The 25,606-nt window shown below is 33.9% G+C and overlaps 2 protein-coding genes across 5 annotated transcripts; one reads left to right on the plus strand and one right to left on the minus strand.

Annotated features, from left to right (window-relative positions):
• Positions 1-936: 936 nt before the first annotated feature.
• LOC106776942 (zeaxanthin epoxidase, chloroplastic) lies at positions 937-10,536 on the plus strand. Of its 4 annotated transcripts, XM_022776042.1 has the most exons (17): positions 937-1,038; positions 1,182-1,661; positions 2,630-2,792; positions 2,951-3,025; positions 3,318-3,418; positions 3,517-3,632; positions 3,923-4,134; positions 4,948-5,039; positions 5,274-5,388; positions 5,490-5,593; positions 7,070-7,115; positions 7,247-7,311; positions 7,414-7,497; positions 7,669-7,723; positions 7,807-7,895; positions 7,982-8,066; positions 10,117-10,536. In XM_022776042.1, exons 1-17 carry the CDS (start codon positions 986-988, stop codon positions 10,195-10,197), a joined length of 2,016 nt encoding a protein of 671 aa, XP_022631763.1. In that variant the 5' UTR covers positions 937-985; the 3' UTR covers positions 10,198-10,536. The 4 variants fall into 4 exon arrangements, 3 of the variants coding, with proteins under 3 accessions (XP_022631763.1, XP_022631765.1, XP_022631766.1); XM_022776044.1 differs by lacking the exon at positions 937-1,038 and having other exon boundaries at positions 1,507-1,661; positions 2,662-2,792; XM_022776045.1 differs by lacking the exon at positions 937-1,038 and having other exon boundaries at positions 1,524-1,661; positions 2,619-2,792.
• A 4,060-nt stretch (positions 10,537-14,596) lies between these two features.
• On the minus strand, positions 14,597-16,097 carry LOC106777063. The gene has a single exon (XM_014664572.2). It carries the CDS (start codon positions 16,039-16,041, stop codon positions 14,830-14,832), a length of 1,212 nt encoding a protein of 403 aa, XP_014520058.1. The 5' UTR covers positions 16,042-16,097; the 3' UTR covers positions 14,597-14,829.
• Between the last annotated feature and the right edge of the window lie 9,509 nt (positions 16,098-25,606).

Raw genomic sequence — 25,606 nt, forward strand, 5'->3', positions numbered from 1 at the left:
AATTTTTCTAGATAAAAATATATGATTGCAAAGATAATTTTTATTAAAAATAGATATTAATATAATATGTTTTAATAAAAACCAATCATCAATACAATTAATAAACAGAACAGACATTAAAAAAATGTTTTAATAAAAGCAAAGATAGTTTGAATTTAAAAAGAAGGGGAGCATAGTAAGCTATTAATATTTGTCAGGTAGGGGCAAATTAACGTTTTGAATATGAAAAAAAAAAAACATACATACTATTTTAAAACATAAGTAAACTTAATTGATTTTATATTTTATAATAATTTTTCTAAAATTTCACTTATTAATTGAGATTTTATTTTCTTATGTCTATTTTTTCTTCTTGAGTTTTTTTTTCTTTATAAATTTGGAACAGAAAAGGAAATAAAATAGCTGAGTAATTGAAGAATAGTAGAGAAAAAACTCCAATAAAAACACGAGTAATTGATTTTATTTTTAATAAAAAACTTAAAAAAAAAAGAAGTATTGGGAGTACTTTTTATTTGTATGTCTGTCCACGTAATAATGGATAATACATGTAACTTCGTTATTAATATAAATAATTTGTTTAGAAAGAAACTAATCAGAAAAATACATGTGTGAAATCTATACATAAAAAAATTATAATTTTTTTTATAAGATTTTTACTTTTATTTTATATGAAACTTCAATTTCATATTCAAAATCAACCTTGCATAAGTGAAGTGATGTATATGGATCAATTCATTATTAGAGGATAATACTGATCTGTGCTAAAGGGATGACAAAAAAAAAAAAGATGAATATTATAATCTGGCGGTGGGTTTTGATGTATCATATAATTGATATGTGGGTGACCTTACGGGATAGAGCCACCTGTTCCAACTGAAGTTCCAAAATCTAAGATGTCTGCCACATGTTCAACCACAGAGTGCCACCTGGCTTTGACTTCTCCATCATCATTGGTGGATGTTGATCTACATCTGTCAAACATTTTATGTTTTTGTGTTTTGGTTTTGCCACAGCAAAGAATACCACCACCTTTCCCAAGTGGGTGCTTGTTTCCCTTCTTTTATATTCATGCATTTGCCTTCACTTTCTTATGTATCCACCATCTAATTTTCCACTCACTGCATGTTCTTCTCTTGTTGACTTTTTGCTGCTTCTACAATGGCTCTTACCTTGACTTGCAGCTCTCTCCATCCCTCAATGCCAGTTTTCTCAAGAACTCTTTTCTCAATTCCTATGTGCCAAGAGCTTTCGCTACCTTGTGCCAGTTATGGAAGCAGAACAGAAAAACAATGGAAGAAGCTGATGCCGATCAAAGCAACAGTGGCGGAGGCACCCCCTGATGTTTGGAAAAGTGTGGCTGGAAATGGAGGGGATGGTGTCCCTCAGAAGAAGAAGCTTAGGGTGCTTGTGGCTGGTGGTGGGATTGGGGGGCTGGTATTTGCTTTGGCTGCCAAGAGGAAAGGGTTCGACGTGGTGGTGTTTGAGAAAGATATGAGTGCTATAAGAGGGGAGGGGCAGTATAGGGGTCCAATTCAGATACAAAGCAATGCTTTGGCTGCTTTGGAAGCTATAGATTTTGAGGCTGCGGAAGAAGTTTTGAGAGTTGGTTGCATCACAGGTGATAGGATCAATGGGCTAGTGGATGGAGTTTCTGGCTCTTGGTAAGTGTGAATTTGAAACTGGTTACAAATCTTTGATTTGAGTACCTTGCTTTTCTTCTTGCTCTTAATGTTTTTGCATTTGATACCTGACTGGTTTTAGTTTATGATTTGTGGATTTGGGAATTCTTCTTGCTCTTAATGTTTTTGCATTTGATACCTGACTGGTTTTAGTTTATGATTTGTGGATTTGGGAATTATCAGACTATAAGATCCTAAATTATTTAGTTTCAATTTACTACTGTTTTGTGTGTTCATCCAAGCCTGACAGTGGCGTCTTCTTTGTGAGAAAGACGTGGTAAAACAGATATTTCGAAATGAAATGTATCAAATGAATGGTCCTCTAATTCAGAGGTACCGATTCAATGTAAACTCTGATGCTTGACTGGCTGGCTTATTCAGAAATCTCACTGCCACACAAATTGTGATAATTATGTCAGTGTTTCTAGTAAACTTTTTCTATTAACATCGTGTTTGCTGTTGGGATTGATTAAACTATTTAGAGTTTTATACATGATGATACTTTAGCTCTACAATACATTGCAAGAGACTGGTTGACATGTATTTTCTGTCTCATTTGCACAAACTACGCCTAAAAAATTTGTTTAAAGCTGTTCGAGATTATTCAGGGTTTGATGTAGTTGTGACAATCTATGAGAAGTTCTGGGCAGTTTCTAAGAACAAGTAATTGCTGGTAGAATTTGTAAATGATAGAAAAATCTCATGTGATGAGTATATCCCTCATTTGTAATATTTTAATATTCGTTTAGCATGTGACAATAGGATAAATCAGGTTGCAGAATATATAAGCACAGGGTTGTTCAGTTAGTGTAAAACAGTACTTTTTTCTAAAATAATAATCCTGCTTACATAATATTTTATATAAATTGAATAATACTTTTAAAGGTTTACTTAATGAAATTCTAGCATGCAGTGTGCCTACCATGAATTGATATTTAGTTTGGCATTAGGTACATCAAGTTTGATACATTCACTCCTGCAGCAGAGCGTGGGCTTCCAGTCACTAGAGTTATTAGTCGAATGGCTTTACAAGAAATCCTTGCTCGTGCAGTTGGGGAAGACTCCATTATGAATGAAAGTAATGTTGTTGATTTTGTTGATCATGGAGACAAGGTAATTACTTAAAGAAAGCTTTTAAGTTGAAGATTCTCCTCATATTGCTATCATAGGTGTTTTTGAAGGTTTTCTTTCAAGAACATGCAATGGAAATCTGGGGTTATTGAACAATGTTTGGTTTATAACTTGTGTCATTCTGCATTTGACATTAACAGGTAACTGTGGAGCTGGAGAATGGTCAGAAATATGATGGAGATCTCTTGGTTGGAGCAGATGGGATATGGTCCAAGGTCTTATTAATTTCTCTTTGATTATTTTTCCCTTGAAGAAATGAATGTTTACTTATCCAAATGCATCAGTGGAATTTTCAAAGTTGTTAATGGTAGACGTATCCTTCTAGAGAAAAGTTAGTCATATCATGTTTGATGTCTGCATGCCAACCTATTTTTCAGCTTTGTTCTTCCAAGTAGAATTTAGAAATGCTGAACTTTTTATGTCATTCTGTTCTGTAGAGAGTCTTTATGGTCATAACTCATGTACTCTTTCTTAACACAATCTTAAATGGTATTATTCTATGAATAGGTAAGGAATAAGTTATTTGGTGAAAGAGAAGCTACTTACTCTGGCTATACTTGTTACACTGGTGTTGCAGATTTTGTGCCTGCTGACATTGAATCTGTTGGGTAAGTTGGCGGTGAATAATGTCTCGTATGCCTTGGTGCCTCTTTTTTAGTGTTCTCTTTATCATGTTGAGAAGCTTACTTGAATTTCCCTGTTAAAGGTATCGAGTATTCTTAGGACATAAGCAATACTTTGTATCTTCGGATGTTGGTGGTGGAAAGACGCAATGGTATGCATTTCATCAAGAATCCGCTGGTGGTTCTGATATCCCCAATGGTAAGTGATCTTATTGTGTTTGAGATTTGACATCTGTCAGAGCACAGCTTCTCCTGTTGTTAAATTTCCTCGGTGCTCCATTTATAAGCAAGACATAACATACGAATGAGAAATGCTAACTTCACTCTCTCTAATGTATTCTTATAGACACTCTTACAGTAACTGTGGCACTGGAAATATAGAAATTTGGTGATGGTGCAAAGAAAAAAAAGAAGTGATCCTTATTTTTACATGATTGCTTCTGAAAACTGATAAGCTATCAAGTCTTACTTTTGAATTCTATCTGGCAGGAAAAAAGAAAAGGTTGCTTAAGATGTTTGAGGGTTGGTGTGATAACGTAATTGATGTACTACTTGCCACAGAAGAAGAGGCGATTCTTAGAAGAGACATATATGACAGGACCCCAACATTTATATGGGGAAAGGGCCGTGTCACCTTGCTTGGTGATTCTATCCATGCCATGCAGCCAAATATGGGCCAAGGAGGATGCATGGCTATTGAGGTATAATTGATATATCTTAAATACTTGTTATAAAATTAGGGGGACTGTGTTTTTCATTAACTATTGTAGTTTTGAATTTCTGTTAAAATCTTTAGAGTTCTAACAATATAAATCTATAAAAAACCAGAAAAACTATCAGAAAACCTTATAACTCATGATATTCTTACATTGTCTTTTAAAATTCACAAAGATTTGTTTTTATTTCACAATAGTCTTTTAAAATCCAATCCAATGCACAGCTTGATAAATGAATGCTTGTCAACTTACATAGAGGAAATAAATAGAGTGGTGGAAATAGAAAAAGTGAATGAAAGTTGATGGAAATAAAGTAGAAAATAGAAGTATTTGATTGAAGAGATAGAGAGATGAATGAAAATGGGATAAGAATAGAGTGAAAAAGTATTAATGGGATCCTTTCTATTACCATACTATTTCACTCAACCAAACAACTTTGTTTTCTCTCTCCCGTGTTATTTCCATTAAACCAAGTGGTGAAGTATGAATTTTATCTTTACTTTTCAGTTAGCTTCAGCAATTTCCTACATATTTAGACCTAATAAATATCACTGTCCAAGTCTTATGGGCTTCAGTGAAACATTATTTTACCTGTAGTTTTCATAACTTTAGCAGTCTCTTGACTTTGTCTTTATGCTTATTTTCCTTATAGCTGTTTAAAAAACTCTCCAACATGTATAAAATGAACATATTTCATACTAGTTGATGCAATGGACATCAACAAAGCCAAACTATCTATGGAACGCTCAAATGCTTAGGTTAAGTCTTTCTTATTACTAGTTTCTTTTATTATTACAGGACAGTTATCAACTCGCATTGGAATTAGGCAATGCATGGGAACAAAGTATCAAATCAGGCTCTCCAATTGATATTGATTCTTCCTTAAAAAGGTAACCAAACATGCTAATGAATACTGAATTTGAATCTAAAGCTACCTCATTTACTTTAATTTTGGAACAAATGAGAGGGAGGCAAAGCACTAGGAAATGAAAAATAATGAAATTTTGGACTTGATATGAACAGAGAAAGGCTTGCGTATGGAAGCATATACTCCAGTAGTAAATCTTAAATCTTTTTTACTGGCTCAGTATGTATCTTACCCTGTATTCCATTGTTGCTTTAAGCTATGAAAGAGAAAGAAGATTAAGAGTTGCCATTGTTCATGGAATGGCTAGAATGGCAGCTTTGATGGCTTCCACCTACAAGGCATATCTTGGTGTTGGTCTTGGACCATTTGAGGTACGAATTTCAGTTTTAAAATTGAGATACTGAAGAATATAGTGAAGGTGACTTATCAAACACAATCCTGTCCACAAATTTATGGTTACTCTCATTTGCAGTTTTTGACCAAGTTTCGGATACCGCATCCTGGAAGAGTTGGAGGAAGGTTTTTGATTGACAAGATGATGCCTTTGATGTTGAACTGGGTCTTAGGTGGCAATAGGTAATGATGAAAACCTGCATTTATTAGCTTTATAAATTTCATCATGATTTAGTGAAGTTTTTATATCTGGGGATATGCAACATAAACGTTAGAAATTTCAGCCAAGGGGTTATTTCTAGAAAAGGAAGGGATGCTCAAGAAACGGACAATAGTGAGAAATTGTTAAGTGTTTGCATCAGTAGCTGTTTAATTTAAAATCCCAAAATATCTGCTGATGAGTTTTGGCAAAGTATGTCAGGAGGACTTAGTTTTATTTTTTCCTATTTTTGTTATTTACTAGCAGTTACAGGAAGTGGGGTAGTAGCTAAAGTTTAGGAAGTGTGTTACTTTTCTGTTGTCAGTTTTTATATCTAAGCAGATTATTATTCAATAAAATGGTATCTTCCGTTTCACATTGTTTCTTAGTTACGTTTTAATCCTACAATTGGTATCACATAGCCGAATTATTCTTGAGGGACCTGGTGAGTTTTAAAGTTAAAATATCAAATCTTAAACACGTTATTTAGGTAGAGGTCAAAATGCAATCTGATAATGAAACTGATTATTAGAGGCTTATCTAAATGCAAATAATCTTTGGGAGACTTGTTGAGGATGACTATAAGATTCCTCCATTATTAGACAATCGAACTCTTACTCAAATCAATAATCACAAGGAAAGCCAAAGGCAGAAATCAAATGGGAAGTCATGCTTATGCTCTGCTGCATCCCAGGCAATCTTTGCATAGATCATGAGATTAAAGTCCGCAAAGGCCATCTGGGATGTTCTTAAGGATTATGAAGGCAATGAGAAGTTCAGAGCGATGCAATTGCTGAATCTGATCAAGGACTTTGAAATGCAACGAGCAAAGGAGTTAGGAACAATTAAGAGTGATTGGAAGTGATTTTTCTTGACACAAGGATAGTTCAAAACATCCTTGCAACAATTCCTCAGAAGTTTGAATCCATCATTTCTTCTCTTGAACATTCTAAAGATTTGACAAATATTTTTGTTAGGTATTATTAGATGTAATGCCATTTGTACTAATTATGAAATGGGTTTAGCCCATATTTTTATTATGTTTTTTACTATAAATACATTACTTGTGTATTGTTAGATCCTAATTTCTCATTAGTACATGATGAAAATGTAGATGATCCACCAGTTAGGCTGTTTTCATACATTTATGAAGGATGTATATTGTTTGGGCCTTAAAATTTTAGTGGACACTGCGATACAAGAGGAGCTTAAGATGATTGAAAAAACCAAACTTTGCAATTAATTATGGACATGAACACAATAATGTTATTGGTGTTAAATGGATATTTTTGACAAATCTAAATGCTGATGGTTCTATTAATAAGCTCAAGAACTTGGAAAATTGTGCAAAAATATTTTGCTGCTTTTTATTGGAAACATTTTTTTTACACGAATAAGCCTTTGGAAAATTGTGCAATATCACTTTCATCCTTTACATGAAAAATGGTGCTATTTTGCAGCTCCAAGCTTGAAGGTAGACCGATATGTTGCAGGCTCTCAGACAAAGTATGTTGCTCAAATCAAGTTACTTTTGTACTTTGTTACTAACAATTGATTGCTTGTCTTTCATTGGTCATGTCTGTTAGATTTTTTTTTTTTTTTTCTGATCTAGACATTGGGTGTGACTATGTATGAAGGCAAACGACCAGTTACAGACATGGTTTGAAGACAATGATGCACTTGAGCGTGCCATTAACGGAGAGTATGTCCATGTTCCAATATGAATGAATATTATCCTATGATATACTGTATTTCGTATCTATAAATCACGTATCTGTTGTTTCCATCCTTCTATGATATATAGGTGGATTTTATTACCATGTGATGAAGCTGGCTCTATAAAACCTATATCCCTAAGTCAAGATGAGATGAAACCCTGCATGATTGGGTATGTCTTCAGTTACTCCTTACAACGTGTTACATGTTCATAAAATAATGTTTGTAATTTCAGAGATTAAATTAACCACTACTTACAATTGTAAGTAAGGACTAATTTGTTGTGTTGTGCTTCCTTTTTCTCTCAACCAACCCATGCTTTGACAGGCTTTTGTGACTGCAGGAGTTCACAGCATGAAGATCATCCGGGCAGTTCAATCATAATACCTTTACCCAAGGTAAAAATAATTTATCATTAACTGAACATGGTTTGAAACACAATGCTCAAACATCATGCAACAACAACCTTTCTATTTTAAAGGTTTCTCCATTGCATGCAAGAATTAACTATAAGGATGGTGCCTTCTTCTTGACTGATTTGAGGAGTGTACATGGCACCTGGATCACTGAGTAAGTAAACAAATGAGACTAATGCTTTTTTTCTAAGTTTAAATTATTTAAAATGTATATATTTAATTTCCCTCTCATGTTTTCAGCAATGAAGGAAGGCGATACAGGATACATTCAAATTATCCTTCTCGTGTTCGTCCATCTGATGTGATTGAGTTTGGTTCTGATAAGGTAATAGACACTTTCCCTATAAAATAAGTACTTTCATTGCATATAATAGGTGCATGCTTTGAGAGGTAAGAGTAGCCAAACCTTTGAGGCCTTGACTGCATTAAACACAACCAAATTTTATACAGCGAAAGCTTAGTCATGGTTAATTCATGTCATGTTCAGAGGTCTGGAAACAGCATCATCACATCAAATAATTGAACATTCTTGTAAGTTGTAGCCTGCAAAACATTTAGGTTAGGCTTCTGCATATCCAGTACTACTGGTACACTTTGACTTGGGTACCTTAAATTGCTTGACATGTAAAGTTAGGCATGCCTTGTGGTATAGTTAGGTATGCCTTAATCATTGTTGATTCAGGTGCAATAGTCCTGGAAACATCAAAACATGTAAATAATTGAACGTTTTTAAGCCTCTACAAATCGAGCACTATTACACTTCAGGTACACATATCAAGATTATTTTACAAAAGAAAATTGTATGAGGGCTATAGCTAGGTATGCCTCAGGTGAAATAGTTCCCGAAACAGCATCATAACATTTAAATAATTCAACATTCTTTGTAACCTATAAACAATAGGTTAGGCCACTCATATTCTGTACTGGTGCAAGTTAGGTTCACTTGAGAGTACTTTTCAATATTTTCTTTTAAAAAAATTGTACATGCCTTGAGTATGGTTCTAATGGAACTATGTGCGACTAGGGGTATAGCAGGGTATGCCTTAGGTACTAGTTAGATCATTTTTCAACTTATAAAAGATTTTTTTTCAGGTAAATTTGGGATTTTTGGTCTTTCTCTTAATTTTCCCATTCATCCTTGTCTGTGAGAGGAAAGTTTGTTAATTTCCTCTCAGGAAAATTAGTTTAGACAGATGAGGTGGTGTTTTCAATTCCCTTTTTCCTTCTTCAAAGAGCAATTATTACGTTGTGTACAAGGAAATGAATGCTGTCAAGGATTGTATTATTTGTTCTTTAGCAAAAGTCTGGAGGAAAGAGGAAAGAATAGTGTGTACCTAAACATAGGAGGGTCATTGTCCTTACATAGAGTTGTACATACGTAATGGTAAAGGATCACAAGACCCAGAAGCCACCTAGGTCTTGGGTAAAGTTCCTACATGGCCATGCTCATGCTTTTGGGCCTGGACTTGCCCTAGTCTGGAGGGTCACTCTGAAGAGGTCTTTTGGGCTGGACTCAAATCTGGGTTCAGAAGACTGATTTCTATTTTTGGTAGTGTTTCTCTCTACACCACCTCACATTTCTTCTTGCACCCCCACATTTTTTAAAATTCCAACACTATGCTTGCATTTCAATACACCCTACTTGTTTTGAATGGATTTCAAAATTCGTTGGAAGATTTTTTTTTCTAATAGATTTCGAAATTCATTCAAAGATTTTTTTTCTTTAATAGATTTCGAAATCCATGAAATGATTATTTGAAAGTTTAAACATATTTCAAAATCTGATAAAGAAAGTTATTTTTGAAATATGGGTTGGCGGGAGAAATATAGGAAGGTGCGGGAGAAACACTCTTTTTGGCATGTATTTAAGTTTATATATTAATCTGACTGATTCAGTAGGAGTTGGTTTATGTGACTGCAAAAGCATACTTTAATCTAAATATCATACTGAAAGAATCAATAAGACCTGCAAAACAATGTTACTGATGCAATCTTAGCTTTATACAGAAATGTTTTACTTTCATTTATATTTTGTCTGTTTTCCTGTTACCAAGGGTCATCATTTGAAAAGTGTTACTCATATACACCTTTTTATCACTAACGATTATTTTCAGAACAGAAGTAGTCATTTTCATTGTATTTTTCAATAAGTACACAAAATTCAATACTTAAATACTTTAACTTTACTAATTTTTTGAGTATAAAAAAGTTCGTCAAGTAACATTTTTCCTTCTCTATCCAACGTATGAATGGTCGTGGTCTTCTATCCCGACATAAATCTTTTTTGCATTACTTCAATGTCCTTGCTGACAAAATGAGAATTTGCTTCCAAATGGTGTATTTTTATGGTGTCTAACTATCGAAGTTATTTGCAGGCTTCATTTCGTGTTAAGGTGACAAGATCTGCTCCAAGAGAGTCAGAAAAGAAAGGAACAAAACTTTATCAGAAAGAATGATCATGAATATGTTGAGTCACCATTTGTCTTTGAAAGTTACAGAAAAGTTGTACAGCACAAAAATCGCAGTCGTAGAGCCAACCTCTGCATTCTTTTAGTGCAGGGTATAATACGACAATGTCAATCATTAATGATTTGAACATTTTATACGATTTTTGATTGTGCTTAATAAGAGAATGAAAGGAAATTGATTTCATGTCTACAAAATGTTGCCAACTTTACTTGATTTGGATCCGAACACATTATCTAAATTCACGACAGATGATTACATGGTTAGTTCATTGTAGCATGAATTCTGCTCGTATGTTGCAATGTAATTTTGTTGGCAATGTTCTTTCATCTCATGAGTTGACACGAGCAAGCGTTGTGTATGATTCCCATTTCCCACATCAATACTTGACAGACAAAAGGCAGACACTAGCATTTTATCGGGAACGATATGTCAATGTTTCTCGGATACTTTATTGGATAGGGAATGTCATTGTATCATGGTTTCATTTCATATTCACACGTATGCATCATTTTTGCTGTGAGAGAATAGGATTAGAAGCAAAGTTTGAATGAAGGTGTACGGCTATAATTTCTTAGAGACTGTTAAAAGGCCTATTATTCTATAGACAAGGACCAAGTATCCATATTCACATATCTGTGACATACTGTATGTGCTCGTCAATTCATAGAGAAGTTTGTGCTCGTCAATTCATACAAAGAAAAGTGTTCACACATATTTGTTCAGAAAAACCTAAAATGCTCATAACTTCAAAACATGTGTTCACACATCCTTAAATGCTCAAAGCAACTCGTCTTTCATTTTGTACATGTGTAAATATCGAGTTCACACTCATGTTTGAAGAAATGTATAATTGACGTGGAATTGGCTAGGTTTTTTGAAAGGTAAACATATAATATGTAAAGTGAATATAAAGTTTTGAAACAATAATTATGGTAACGCAGACGAGGTAATGAATTGAATAGGCCACTGGAAGGATACACAAGAAAAGTAGACATTTATGTGTTGATGATTTAATAATGGTCTGAGATTGGTTTGGTGTAATGAGATGGAGAAAGCAGAAAGGAGATGTGAAAAGTAAGAGGTAGGAGATGGATTGAAGCATGGAGCTGGACCTACAATCAATAATGCAGAGTGAGTAGTGGAAGAAGTTAGACATGGCATGGTAAAAACACAAACCGTATAGCAAAGGACAATGTTGGAAGATTCGACAAGGTTGCCTTAATGTCAACAAGCTGTAGTCAGCATCCCTGAATTCTTCACGTTGTGTAGTGTCGTCTCCCTTTGAATGAACAAAACGGAAGTGAAGGATCAAAGTTCAAACTAGGAATGTGAGAGGGGGTGAAGTGGTGGCCACTACCATCACCCTCTCTACCAGACAAGATAACTTGGATTCAGCCTCACCACCACCACCGTCCCTCCCCATCACATCACTCCTTTCTGCTCTTCAATTTTCAAATGTGTATTCATAGGCATGGCTAAAGGGTATGTGGACCCTACAAAGGATCCAAACTCTGGGGTTCCCCAACACCATACATACACCTTCATCATGGGGCCACCTTAATATATATAACAATAATTCAATACATTTTTTTCTCAATCTTTCTAATCACTCTTCCTGTTATACTATTTGTTTAGACTTTTGAATGAATAAATGCAGCATAGGAAGATACAACTCCACTGCATTTTTTTCCTTCCGAATATTTAGCATTATCATGAGAGAGGCACATGGACTGAGTAAATCATCAGTCTTGGCATGTCAAATGAATGATGGGAGAGAGAAGTGACAAGAGATCAACGGTCAAGTTCAGAGATCACATAGAGACAAATAAACAAGTCCAATATATGCACTGCTATGACCGTTGGTGGATGCATTTATTGATTGCAGTATTACAAAGAAAATGCTTTCTCATTCTGTTATCTGAGTTGCAGATGTAAGCCTTGTGTTACTGTAGTTACATCTTTTGTCTTTTCCATTTTCTGTGTTAGTGTGGCCTTCAGCTCAATACTCTCCACTTAGTATGGCTCTTTCATTAAGAACACTATTTTTAGTTGTCATTGTTTGGGTGTTGGATTCCCATTCATAACTTTTCCATAATTATCATCTGTCAACTCTCATCTGTTCTTGTTTTTTCATTACTTTTTTTCCTCTTACATTTTCATGTATTTATGGCATTTCAGAAACCTAAAAATGTTCTTTTTCAAAAACCACACACACACACATATATATATATATATATATATAATAGTTATAAGCAGGCTATTTGTAAGAAAAAAACATTTACGGCACGAAATACCAGAAGTTGTGACCCCAAAATTTATCTATGATCCATAAGTTTACCAGGACCATACTCATGCTGCACTATCAGATGTACTGTTTATAGTCTCTCCATTCTAGCTCCAACTAGAAAACCTGTCACTTCAACAAAAAAGATGAAAATGAAACACCACCATTTTTGGACAAAAAAAAGTCACTTATAACTATAGAAAATTTTTGTTTATAATGTATTTATTTATATTAATTTAAACTATTAGCTTCTAAGTTTTTTAGTTAATAACTTGATTTGATTTTGACAGTGTGTGAATTGTGCTGGAAATCAAAGTGAGTTTAAGTCGTATGGATATAAATGAAAAAGTAGAGTATTATATAAGAGTAGAAGACCCGTTAACTTATTATCTTTAAGGTTTTGGATAAGAGTAGTGTTAATTTCTTATATAATTGTATTCATATATCACATTGATATTATACCTCTCAGATGAATCTTTTTATAAATGGTCTCAACCGTGGTTTTGAAAAATAATGTAATTGATTTAAAAAAAAAAAATCATGAATCCAACCTTTTAAAAAAAGTTACATTGTTTAAAAATATTTTTATTCAATTTTAAAGTTTTTAAGATTAATATTTGGTTTAGAAAAAGTTATTACATAGAGTATAGATATATTAATTTAAAATATTTTATGTACATTTATTTAAAAAATACATTTTATTTATATATAAAAAGTAAAGGAAGACACTAAATTTGTAAGATTGGTAAGAAAGAGATTATATAGCTTATAGTTGTTTAACATGGAGTTGGGATTCCTTTGATCTTCCAAGACTAGTTGTGTTTGGAGATGAGAGAGAGTAGTCTATAATATGTTGGAATATTAATTGAATATTTGGTATGATATTAAAATATAATTTGTGACAGTTATTACAAAATGATGTGGAAATGTTAACTTTGAATAATATGTAGTAAAGTCCAAAAGCAATTTGAATTCAAAAGTGGTTAGAAAGTGGAAATGAAATAGAAATGCATAGTTTTGTTTTCCCGTACATGTCTGCCTGGCTCCTCCACATGAGGACCTGCCTCTGTGTCTGCTTAAGATTAGAGATGCTCCCCAATATCTTTACAAAACAACCAAATTAAGACAAACACCTAACTAAAAAAATACAAAATATATATCACTTTTCTTTCATTTTTCATCACCCAACAAATTACACTAACGTCTTTCAAACTTTACTAAATATTTATGGATGATTCCAAAATACCCTATGATATACTCAATTCGGATGACTTTAGTATCAGTTTTTTAAAAACATTTTAAAGTTAAATTAATTTTATAAAATAAGTTTTACACTTACTTGTTTACAATAAATTCGTTCAATTTTAAATCGATATAGAATCTCTATATTGACTTGCTTCTTGCACACTTTGCTACTATTCGTACGGAACACCTTGGGTTGAGCCATCTGAGGCCACAATCACATGGCCCATTTTACTCCAAATTTCTTAGATTTTTTTTTCCACAAACAAAAGTTTTAAAGAGTCTAAAGAGTTTTTTTTTTATTGTGATCCAACTACCTTCATAAATGTTAAAAGGATAATAAATAATGACTGATTTGGAGTTCATCACAAAACTCATCAATGTCTATGATGTATGATTCAATACAATAGTGTGTTTTTGTTTTGAGATGAAAATGTTACTTTGCCATAAAAGCTAAGTTTTAAGATAATATAGTTTAATATTAATACTAGTTAATTTCTTTCTCTAAATATGACGGTGAATGGTATAAGAAATGGCTGCCAAAGTTTCTGTGTATTATGTTGTACAATTTCTTTTTGTGTCAGTATTTTGAGCGTGCAAGCCCATACATACAATGCATGGATGTCCTTTTCCAAATTCCAAGGAAATTGAGCTTCAGTAAAAAGAAGGGTGAATGACATTGAAATTCAAAATTACAGTGAAAAGGTGTGAGATATAAGTTGGAATTTGATTTTGAATGTTGAGGTGAATCAAATAAATAACCATAGAGCAGAAAATACGTACAAGTGTGGTGAGTGCAGATTCACACGTGCAACCGTGGTGCTCATTTCGAAACAAGAGCAAGTATACAAAAATCAAGATACACTTCTTAACCCTTCAACATATATTATCAACTTATACCACCATATATATTTATATAAAAAATAAAATAAAAGATGATCATCAAGTTGTGTAATGTTAAACCTCTTTGATCTATTTTTGTGCACTTTGTTTCATAGTACAACGCGTTTCCCAAACCCTTCGTCGTTTTCAACCCAAAAGAGGGAAAAGCAAACCCGTAAAAATAAAAAATAAAAACTGTAGGTAAATTCATTCATCCAGTATCGTGTCTTGACCGGGAAACCGACTGAGCCAGTTTCTCAATCCTCTCTGCAAGTTGAGGTGACAGCTTCTTTACCGGTTTCCGCTCCTTCTCAGGTCGGAAATCGAATCCCAAAGCTTCGGAAACCTCTTCGGAGCTCCACCCCGCTTTTCGGAGCGAATCCGAAAACCTATCTGCTTTCAGAAGCAGAGCATCCAACAGCGCTTGATTATCCAACACCACCATCTCTCCCTCGAAGAATCCAGAAGCTGAAACCTCAACCATTTCGTTTATATCCGATTCGCTCCACCCACCAGCTTTCAAAACCGACCCGATTTGTCCTATATATTCTTCTACCCAACCCGGGACTTTACTCCGCGGCATCTCGAAAAACCTCTCTGGCGACGAAGACGCCGATAACGACAACGAAGACGATGAAGAGTTTCTCTTCCGCTTATCCGTCGCGGCATCAGTCCAGAACTCCACCCACCGCGGCGTCCTTCCGCCGGAGTCGAGGCTCCGCCGTGAGAACCCAGCGGAAACAGAAACTCCGGTTGATTTCTCGCTTACGGATCGCTGTTTCTTGAGAAGTACAGGATCCGCTTCGGAGCTCCGGAAGAGCGACTCGCGGTCGAAGAAATCGGAGAGATCCAAGCCGCAGCAGAAGATTCTGTTCTCGTCGACGAAGAAGATGGGGTTTCCAGCGAGGGAGGGATTGGATGGAATGTAGCAATGGTTGAATATAGGAATCAACAGCGGCGCTCTCTTCAGCGCGTTCCGCGCCACTCGCAGGGCCTTCTCCGGCTCGCACGGCCTCGGACCCCATGACTTCGACCACACCGCGTTCCTTGCGATCTGAAATGAAATCGCCGCGATCGGAAGGTCCAGCGAGGCGCGCAGATGCAACCGCGCGCCGCCGGAGCGCCAGTCCGGGAATCCCGGACCAACTGGAAGCCCCGCAGCCAGGACAGCGCGGAGGTCCGGAGGGAAGACGAACCCAAACTCCGCCTCGGCACGTGCGAACTCCGCGTCGGAGAGACCATGCTGCACGTGTATGCCCGAGTCCCGGAGGTGGTTTATGACTTTATCTGCCAAGGAAGCGAATGAAACGACACCGTTACGGACCGGTACAGACGAAGCCGCCGCTGCTCGGGCCGATAAACGGCGTAGACCGGCAACGTGGGCCGGGTTTAGACCGGTGATCCTCCGGTCCACGTCCACCATTGCGGTTATATCGAAGTGTAGTGATAATTAGTGTGTTTCTCTCTCTCTCTCTCTTTCTCTTTGGTGCCTTTCCACACAGAGGACTTCAACTTCCATGCCTCTTCAATTTATAGCACCAAAACGGTGGACCCCACTTCCAGATTTCCTTTCTCTTTTTTTTTTCTTCCTCATAACCCATGTTTTGTCGTAAATGGTAAATAGGAAATTCCAAATTGCAAGGCGTGATATGAATAATAGCTGTTGAGCAACGGTTCATTCAGGAAACACCTGTGAGTGAGTGTACTTTATTTTTATAATTATAAATTACTATTATTATTATTATTGGTTGGGAGAATGGTGTATGTATGTATGTATTCCTTTTATCAACGGAACGCGATTTTTCGCCGCTGGTTTTTTTGTCAATGGTAATCCCTCAATTTTTTTGAGTTAGATTAGTGATGGAGATAAAGAGATTTGGTATTATTGTTTTCACTATTAGGTATTTTTTTTATGGGATGGTTTCAGATTATTAGTAAGTATATAGATGACTAATGTTTGGCCCACTAGCAATCATGGTTATGTTTGGCCGGGGAACTTAAAGCTAAGCACACAATCATCATGGCACATTGGTGTGTTGTTCTACTCTAACGTTAATCTCTTCCCTTTCTTTTTTTTTCTTTTTTCTCTTTCCGTCATGGTCGAAGAACATGAAGAAAAAGTAATATCCAACTAATGATTAGTGATTAAGAATTAGGTTAACGAGGAGGTGTCCCTCAAACAGAGGGCATGGTAAGCAATTAAAAAATATTAAAATTTAGAAATATTTGGCATAAAAGAAGTAAAGTGTTGGTTAAGGTGAGAGAAGGTACCGTTTCCAAGAAGTTCACCGATTTAAAAGCATCGGTGAGAAGTTAGCATCACGCAGCCTCGCTATTAATGTGATGGTTCATCCTAAAAGGTGACATTGTATTTGGATTTGGAGGTTAGGGAGAATAGTAACCTCAACCTCAACCATTACTATCACACACTCACTCACTCTATAGAGGATGGTGTTGGTTGGTGCATTCACGTGGACCTACTTTTTTTTATCTTCAAACTCTCCATAACCTAATAAATCACCTCCCCTTCCAAATTTTCAGACAACTATTTACGTTGTTTTCATCTCATTTTTAATTAAACAACAATCTAAAACACTTCAAATAATTATAACATCCATGTTTCTTACAATAATATATATGTGTGGAATTTAGTGGAACTACATTGTCAAACTTGCAAGGAATTGACCAAGCAATACCCAAAAAGTTTGGGGAATCCTAGAAAATGGCTTTCAAAATAGAAAAAAGTGATGAATTTATCTAGTTTTGGCACCGCCTTATGATAAAAAAGCCGGCACTGATATTTTCCTTTTGTTATTTTTCTTAACGTCTCTTTATAGCATTGGATGCAAGCACATGATGGCATCCCACAAGCATTTGTGAAAACTTTGATTATGGCCGCCCACACCACTGTCGATCGAGTTTCTGTCGAATAAGAAAAAGAAAAAAAGGATGCTTCTGTTTAAGGGATCATCATCAACGACGAGAGAACAACCTTTGGTCAAACACAGTTACGTGTTGACAAATGAAAGAAGATGCATTTATTAAGACATGTTGCAACGTTTGAGCGAAGAAAGAGAGAAAGAACAGAAAAAAGCACATGCATCCTGTTATTTTTCCTGGTTTTATCGTCTTAAACCTCAACTGCAAAAGGTGAATACAGATTTGGATAAAGTTATCCCATTCTTCTACTTTTTCTTACTATATGCAAACAGTGCCCTAAATAAATAGATTTTGTGTGTTCATGGCTGTTTGTTTTGATTTAAATAAGACGCCAAATTGCATACTAACGGTCACTTTCTGAGCCTGAGCACGTGACCGATTCACTCATATCATAGCTAATACAATAGCTATAAGCCACCAAAGATATTGGCGCAAACAGAGGAAATTAAGTAAGTAAAACAAAACAACTATCATGTCATGTGAACTTGGCCCAGAAACTTGGACCATTTCCATGAAAGAAAAAAAACAAAAAAAAAGCAAACCGGTTTCATATGTTACATGATCGTTCGTTGGTAAAGGTGATGTTGGGTCAACGACTTTGTGTTACTTATTAATAACATGCACATTATTTCTGAATGCTTTTTTTACCCGTTTGTACCAGGATTTTATATCATGGCAGTTATTGAAAAACATCAACTAAAAACGTTTTCTTAACGAGATATAAAAGACATTAACATAGATAATCGAGTTTTATTTCAATAGTCAACTCGTGACTTTTATATAAAAAAAAAAATTGTTAGTGTTATTATATAAAATAATGGGCAGTGTAATAAGCAAAACGCGAAGGCACTTGAAAGCGTCTTAGTTTGGAAGCAACTTGAAGGCCACTCATTCTCTTGATATATATCCTATTGTGAAGAATCTGACTTTGTTGGAGTTTTGGGGGTTTTGATGGCCCATTTTTCACACTTGCTTTTAAAAGAAAAGCCCCCTCCTTTGGGAACCACCGTGCTGTTTTTGCTTCCTCATTCTACTTTTCTTGAGAGCAACACTTTCACAGCCTTTAGTACTATATATCTATATATATTTATTATGCATAACTGTTCTTAATTATTTGTGGATGAAGAAGATCCATGTGCAAGTTTCAAATAATAATATAAAAATTAATGAGAGAGGTGATATTTTTGTTCTTGGGCAACAATGCAAGGTTCCATGCATGGTCCTTGAATTTGAACAGATGGAATGGAAATATTAGGACTTTTGAGGAAGGGATGGACCATTTAGCATGGTCACTGACCTTATCGTAAGCTACAAAAGAAGAAAATGTTGAAGGAAAGGTCTACATTTTGTGGTTGAGTGAGTGAGGAAGATGAAATCTTCTCATGTAAGGGGTCCATCTTTGTACCAAATGGAGGTTGAGCCTTGTGGGCTATATTGTTTCTTTGTCTTTCTCAAATTAACCAACATTTTCCTTCTTAATCACTGATTTCTCAATAACATTCCAAAATGTGTGTTCCGCTCTCATTTTCTACTGTCTCAGTCTAACCACGTTGGTGGGTCGGGAGAATTTCTAGACATTAACTACCAAACAATCATCAAGGCTTTTCATACATACCACTAATCCTTCTTTCTATGTCCATTTTCTTTACCATTAAGAAAAGTTTTATTCAATCATCCACAAAAAACAAGAAAAAAAGTTGGAGTTAAACATCTGTCGGCTTGCTTCTGACCGGAACGGTGAATTGAGAAAGAAAAAACTGATGACATTTTCAGTGTAATTCACAACGACTTTAGTACTGCTACGTCACAGTGACAAAGCTGGTACTTGAGAGCAAAGGTGTCCTACTTTATGTACGAAATGCACATTTTCTCAATTTCTATGCGTATAGTTTTAGTCCCACAATATTCAGACATGTTTAAACTTTTCAACACATCAAAATTTTTCAGAACACAATAATAACTATTATATAACGATTTAAACGGTTACTTATAAAATATTGATTATAATTTATATAGTTAAACAAAGAATGCATAAGTTTTTATTATATTATAATTTATATATTACAATATACATTTATTTATGTATAATGCATCACTTAAAATTAGTTATAGAAATGCTATAGTATGATTTTTCGATCAGTTAAAGAACTGGAAAATCAACTAGACTACGATTCTATATGAACCCGTGGATTAACTGATGGGTCAGAAATAAAAGTATAGTTAATGTTAAGAATAATTATATTAATTTTAAGCTAGATTATTACGTTTAGGTTGTAATTAGGTTAATATTAATTACAAACTCATCTCAATATCTTTAAAGGAAAAAATTATTTTAACAAACTCTTTTTTGATAACTTTTTTACAAGCATAAGTGGTAATTTGTTATTAGTTCGTTTCAAATATTCTTTTAAATATAAATTCAAACAGACCAATATAATGATGACACGTGTTCTGTTATAAAAAAAGTTGTCAAGATCCATCTTTAAATACAAGTTTGATATTTAAGTAGTTGGTTACAATGATTTTATATTTATTGTCAACTTTAGTATGGAAATACTTTTTGGAAGAAGAACTTTGACCTAGTTTTGAGATCGAAGATCATTTAAAGAAATAAACTTAATCTCACCCTTGAAAAAAAAAAAGAAATTTTCTAAACTAAAGAAATTACCGTGGTTAAAGTAAGTGCTTGGACAAAGTTGGTGGATGGATATTTAGTAAGAAAGGGGTGATATTAAAAAGGATAATGATATTTAGACAACATTTTTTTGACAACATTTGAACATTGATTATGTGTCAATATGTGATTGGTCGTAAATTACTCCATAATCAATAATAATAATCATAAACACTATTATGGAATAATTTACAACCAATCACATATTGACACGTAATCAATGTTCAAATGTTGTCAAAAAAATGTTGTCTAAATATCATTATCCTATTAAAAAATAGGACAATGATATTTTGACAACTCTTTTTTAACAACTTTTTGACAACAGGATACGTGTCATTATTTTACTGGTTTGTTTAAATTTATATTTAAAAAAATATTTGAAACGAATCATAAACTACCACGTATGCGTTGTCAAAAAGTTGTCAAAAAAGAGTTGTTAAAGAGACTTTTTCCTAATAAATATGAAACTAGCAGGTGAAGGGAAATGATGAGGATGAAAATAGGTTCTGCTTACTGCAATTATTAATCAAGAGCAGGGACATCAACATAGGCTTCTCACCTCTTATATCACACTCACAAAAAGACCAAAATGACGCGAGAATGATGTAAACGTGCACTAATATTAGGGAAGGTAAAATTTGAAACAAGGGTTAGCACAGACCAAATAATTGAGATATACATGCATCCATCAAAAGGACTCTCTCTTTCTCGAAACAGATAAAGCATGGAAAATGTAGTTTCTATTTGTTACACGCTTGTACAGTGTAATATATTTATTAGTTTTAGAGTACAAGCATGTGATGATATGAGATTCATCAGATAGTGCATGCCTAAAAGAGAATATAATGTGTAGGGTAAGAGCCTTGACCTACTTTTCAGTATTATTGAACAGTATATCAGAATATATATATATATATATACACACACATACGTACCAATTGGGACACCAAATATACATTAATTAAGCCGTCCAAGAAAAGATACATCACGCCATGTGCTTCACTTATATAAATAAAAGTTAGAAAGTTTTTGAAAACATATAATTAGTGGATGGTGATTAGCTGTTTGAGGTAGATATATATTTGATATAATCCAGAAAAAGGTTTAATCATTTCAAGTGGGGGGAAGAAGTAAAAGAAAAGTGGCTAAAGATGCAATATAGGTTTGTTTTAGTTAAGGCTTTCTCCTTGTCCAAGAGAAATGTTAGCTAGGAATAGGTATATAGTTGGAGATAGGTAGCTAGCTAGGTGATGTCTAGCCATAGTTGCTAAGATTAGATTGTGTTTTAAACAAGATTTGTGAGCCCTCGTGCGAGAGTAAAGATAGTGTTAGATATTCCAAAGTGTTGTCTGTGAAAATAAAGTAGTAGGGAAGGGTATTAAGTAAAGGTGAGAATAGAAGGTTAAAGGGAAGAGGCGTGGGGCGTGAAAAGGACAGAATATATAAAGTGAAGTTTTAGACGTGAGTTTGATGGCATATATAGCTTTAAGATCGATCGATCGATCGATCTATCAGATACTGGAAAATCCCGTGAGGTTCAAGAAATGCTCAAGAGATGCCAAGGACAAAGAAAAAGAAAGTAGCCATAGCAAATTGCTATAGCTTTCGGTAACTCATTAGTATTTCCATATATAAACAAATATCTTAGACTTCCTTTTCCTTGCCCTACAATACAACTATTCACGGTAGAGGTAGAATGGAACCGGTTTACTCAATTGCATGCATCCCCACTTCCCTTTTTTATGCTAACAATAATATCACAACTTGGTCCACGCACACAACATTGAGGGCTATTCGAAAGGTAGAAGCTTGCGTGAATTTTTTAGAGTAAACAATACACTCTTTACACTTTTTATCTTATCACGTATCTCATATTTATAATCAATTCTTTCATTATGTCATTTCTCTAATTACTCATCCTATAACAGTGCGTGCCTAAACTCAAATGATTATCATCTTGGCAGTTTCACATCTTCTTTAGTCTGCTTCAATCTTCAATCTTCAATCTCTGCCACAGTTTTATTTTCTTTCACCTGCAATCAATTCCAATCCTTATCGCAGGTAATTTGGTCAAAAGCAAATTACATGGCCTTTTGTTTGGATGGCATAGAGAAATAAGAACTCTCGGCTTATCTTGGACAGTGGACACTGACATAAAGTAGCCACTAATTTAATGTGCAATCGGTTTTCATCAGATACTGTTAACTGTCATCGTCAATTTTACCCAACCATCAACTTACTATATCATCCAACAAAACGAGGGGAAGACAAGACCAAATCCTACTCAATTCCATGATAAACCTTGCTTAATCCAACCAAAGGTTTATAGTAAATATTCCAATGATTTCATTGTACAATTATTCTGTGCAACAGTTAGACAGATATCACAAACTAAAATATATCAGAAAAGTTGACTGATATAATGTTTAGTATTTAGTTTCAATTGAGAAAACAAGTGCTTAATTAAACTGATAAGAACATCTAATTATTGTTTTAAAGTTGAATTAAATATGCGGTAAAACTCACAATATGTTTGCTGATGCAATTCCTTATAGTGACAGATAACTATGGATAATGGCAGTGGCACCGAAAAAAGCTAAGTCATGGAGGAGGTTCCTGTGTTTTGCTTTTGAGAACTGTCCACAACTACGCAATTGGAAATGAACTCTGTTACGTATATTTCTCAACAAGACATGCTTCTTTCAAACATTTGGTTCCACCTACTAATTTAAAGACCGTGAACAAATAAATTCATACTGAATACCCACATGATATTCTCATGTCAAATTCCCTTTTACTGCATAAAAAGACTGATGTCATGTGAAAATTCATATATGCAATGATGTGTTCCACAGCAGAAAGTGCAAAATTATTGGACGTCGCAGAATTTTAGATATTCATAATTCAATTTCTTCTTTGCTAAATACATATCATAGTATTACGTTAATTGATTAAAAACTTTAATCACGAAATTAATTCCTCAAGAACTTAAATCTTCAATGTGTTTATTTTATAAGAAAATATCAGCAAAATAGTCCACTACAACGTCCATGGGTACAAATTTCTCTTTCCATTTGTCAACATTCAATCACAGGATAGGATATGCAGAATAATTATTGAAAGATTAATTTAGTATCAAATAATTGAAATATCTATAAATTTTTCTTCCTATACCTTTCTTAAACTTATTTTAGACTTTGTACGACTATGAAAGGATACATTCGGATCTAACTCTTCTTTTACCTTTATTATTTTTACATTCACCCAAAACAATAAAGAAACACAAAAATAATTTTAACAAAAAAAATATTAAAAGTAACCATACTTTATCTTTTCTCTACACTGTCTCAATTCCTCCTCATCTCCATAAGTTCTTCATTTATGTAGTTAAAATCAGTTGCTTCATTTTCTCAATGTTTCGTTGTTACTTTACATAATTCATTGTCGTGAAAGAGATAAGTTTTTGCATTGTTATATATATTTGAATATTTTAGATGTCGAACAGTGGAAAAACATTCTTGATGGGGATCCTATGATGGATAAAAATATATTTTGAGGTTATTTGAAAACCTATGATGAATTAGATACTCCGAAAATCTATTTTAGACATTTCGTAAGTTTTTTAATTTTGTGTTATAGTAATATAGAATGCATTTATAAATTGAGTAAACCTTAAATGAACTATTGTATTTTTTTAATAGTTATGAATATTATTTTTCTGTTTTTCAAATTGTTTGTAGTCAATATAATGTTAAAAACCTATTGCCTCACTACATACGAGAAAGTGAGTGAGACTAACTAATCAATATAGCTCATAATCTATAGATGAATTGGTAAAAAGTTGTTTGATTAAATTTATTTATAAAAAAAAAAAAAAAGATTCTTAATTTAGTCAACAAGAACATTTGATTTCACAATTAGAAATTTAATTTATAAAAAAATTGAAAGTAACTTTACCAAAAATAAATTTTCTCTATAAATATGACTACTTTTATATTAGTTCAATACCATGGATAATCATAGCAGATTAACGATTCACATCATCACGTTTAATCAAATTAGGAATAAGCACTAATTATTCAAATAGAATGAACTATTTAGAGTTTAGCCTTATCTTGAATAAGCACTAATTATACTGGAGGACGACATCTTATGCGTAAAAATGTTCACCAGCTCAGCTGGTAACGGTATGTGAGTTCCATAATAAACAAATATTTATCTATATTATTATATATAGATATACATACATCTTTTAATTGAAACTTTTTACAAATTAATGAATAAAAATGTATTCATTTCTTTAATAAAATAAATAATCAAACAATTTTTTCTATTTCAAAATAATTAGAGATTTTTTTAAAATAATCACCACGTAATTTTTAATAAAATTCATACAAAACTATATACATTTTAAACTGTATTATTTTAATATTTTTAATAATATTCTTATAAAACTATATATCTTTAGAAATTATATAATTTTAATATAGTAAAAATGAGTTTTCGCTAGGGATATCGTAGATTTTGCCTGAGAAAGTTCAAATTAGTTATTAGTTAGAGGTTTTGGACCACCAACGGCACTAGGCCCAATATTCGTGGTACTGGGCCCTCAATACTTTTGAGGGTGTTGATCCCTCCACCTCCACTTTTTTGGTCCTCTACCTCCCCCATTCCACTTTTATCCCTTTTGTTTTATTTATATTCTTATTATATCATTAAATAAAATTTATTTTTTAGATTAATTTTAATTCTAATCTCCTACTAATTTTTTTCTCATGTTATACTTTCTGCTCTCTCTCTCTCTCTCTTGTTTCTGTTTCATTGTGTTTATTGTTTTTTTTTTCGAATTCTTTGTACTATCTTTCTTTCACTGTGAGAGATCGTTTGAAAGTGTGGTAGTTGAAAGAGAAACGTGCACGACTTAGGTACGTAATTCATTCTTAAAAATAGTCTAAACTTTTAAACGGATTTGATCATCCTTCAATGGATGTCAACATCCGTTTAAGGTGAAAACCAAAACTAACCTCTCGTAGACCCAATGCAGAAACAAAGCACCAATCACTGCATGTCGCACCGCTGCACACCAACCACACGCCGCCGCATCAACGAAAGACACGAACTGTTGAGACTTGAGGTAGGGAAACGAATATGAAAGAGGATATGAGAATGAGAGAGAAGAAGTGATGCTGCTGGTTACTAAAATTAAAACTAGGGTTAAATAGGGGCAAAAGTAAAAAAAATAATAAAAAGTAAAAAGGTTACTTTTGTAATAGAATAAGATGTGAAAAAAATTGGAGAGGTGAAGACCAAAATGTAGGAGTGGAGGGATCAACTTCCTACTTTTGACGTTTCCTTCAATCTTACGATATATATA

This window comes from Vigna radiata, chromosome 11 (assembly GCF_000741045.1).
Source record: "Vigna radiata var. radiata cultivar VC1973A chromosome 11, Vradiata_ver6, whole genome shotgun sequence".
NCBI classification, from domain to species: Eukaryota; Viridiplantae; Streptophyta; class Magnoliopsida; order Fabales; family Fabaceae; genus Vigna; species Vigna radiata.

Coding starts and splice junctions, on each gene's coding strand:
- LOC106776942 (XM_022776042.1), top strand. CDS start 986: ATGTTTTTGTGTTTTGGTTTTGCCACAGCAAAGAATACCACCACCTTT. Junction 1,662..2,629: donor GATGGAGTTTCTGGCTCTTG/GTAAGTGTGAAT, acceptor GTTTGGCATTAG/GTACATCAAGTTTGATACAT. Junction 7,896..7,981: donor CATGGCACCTGGATCACTGA/GTAAGTAAACAA, acceptor TCATGTTTTCAG/CAATGAAGGAAGGCGATACA.
- LOC106777063 (XM_014664572.2), bottom strand. CDS start 16,041: ATGGTGGACGTGGACCGGAGGATCACCGGTCTAAACCCGGCCCACGTT.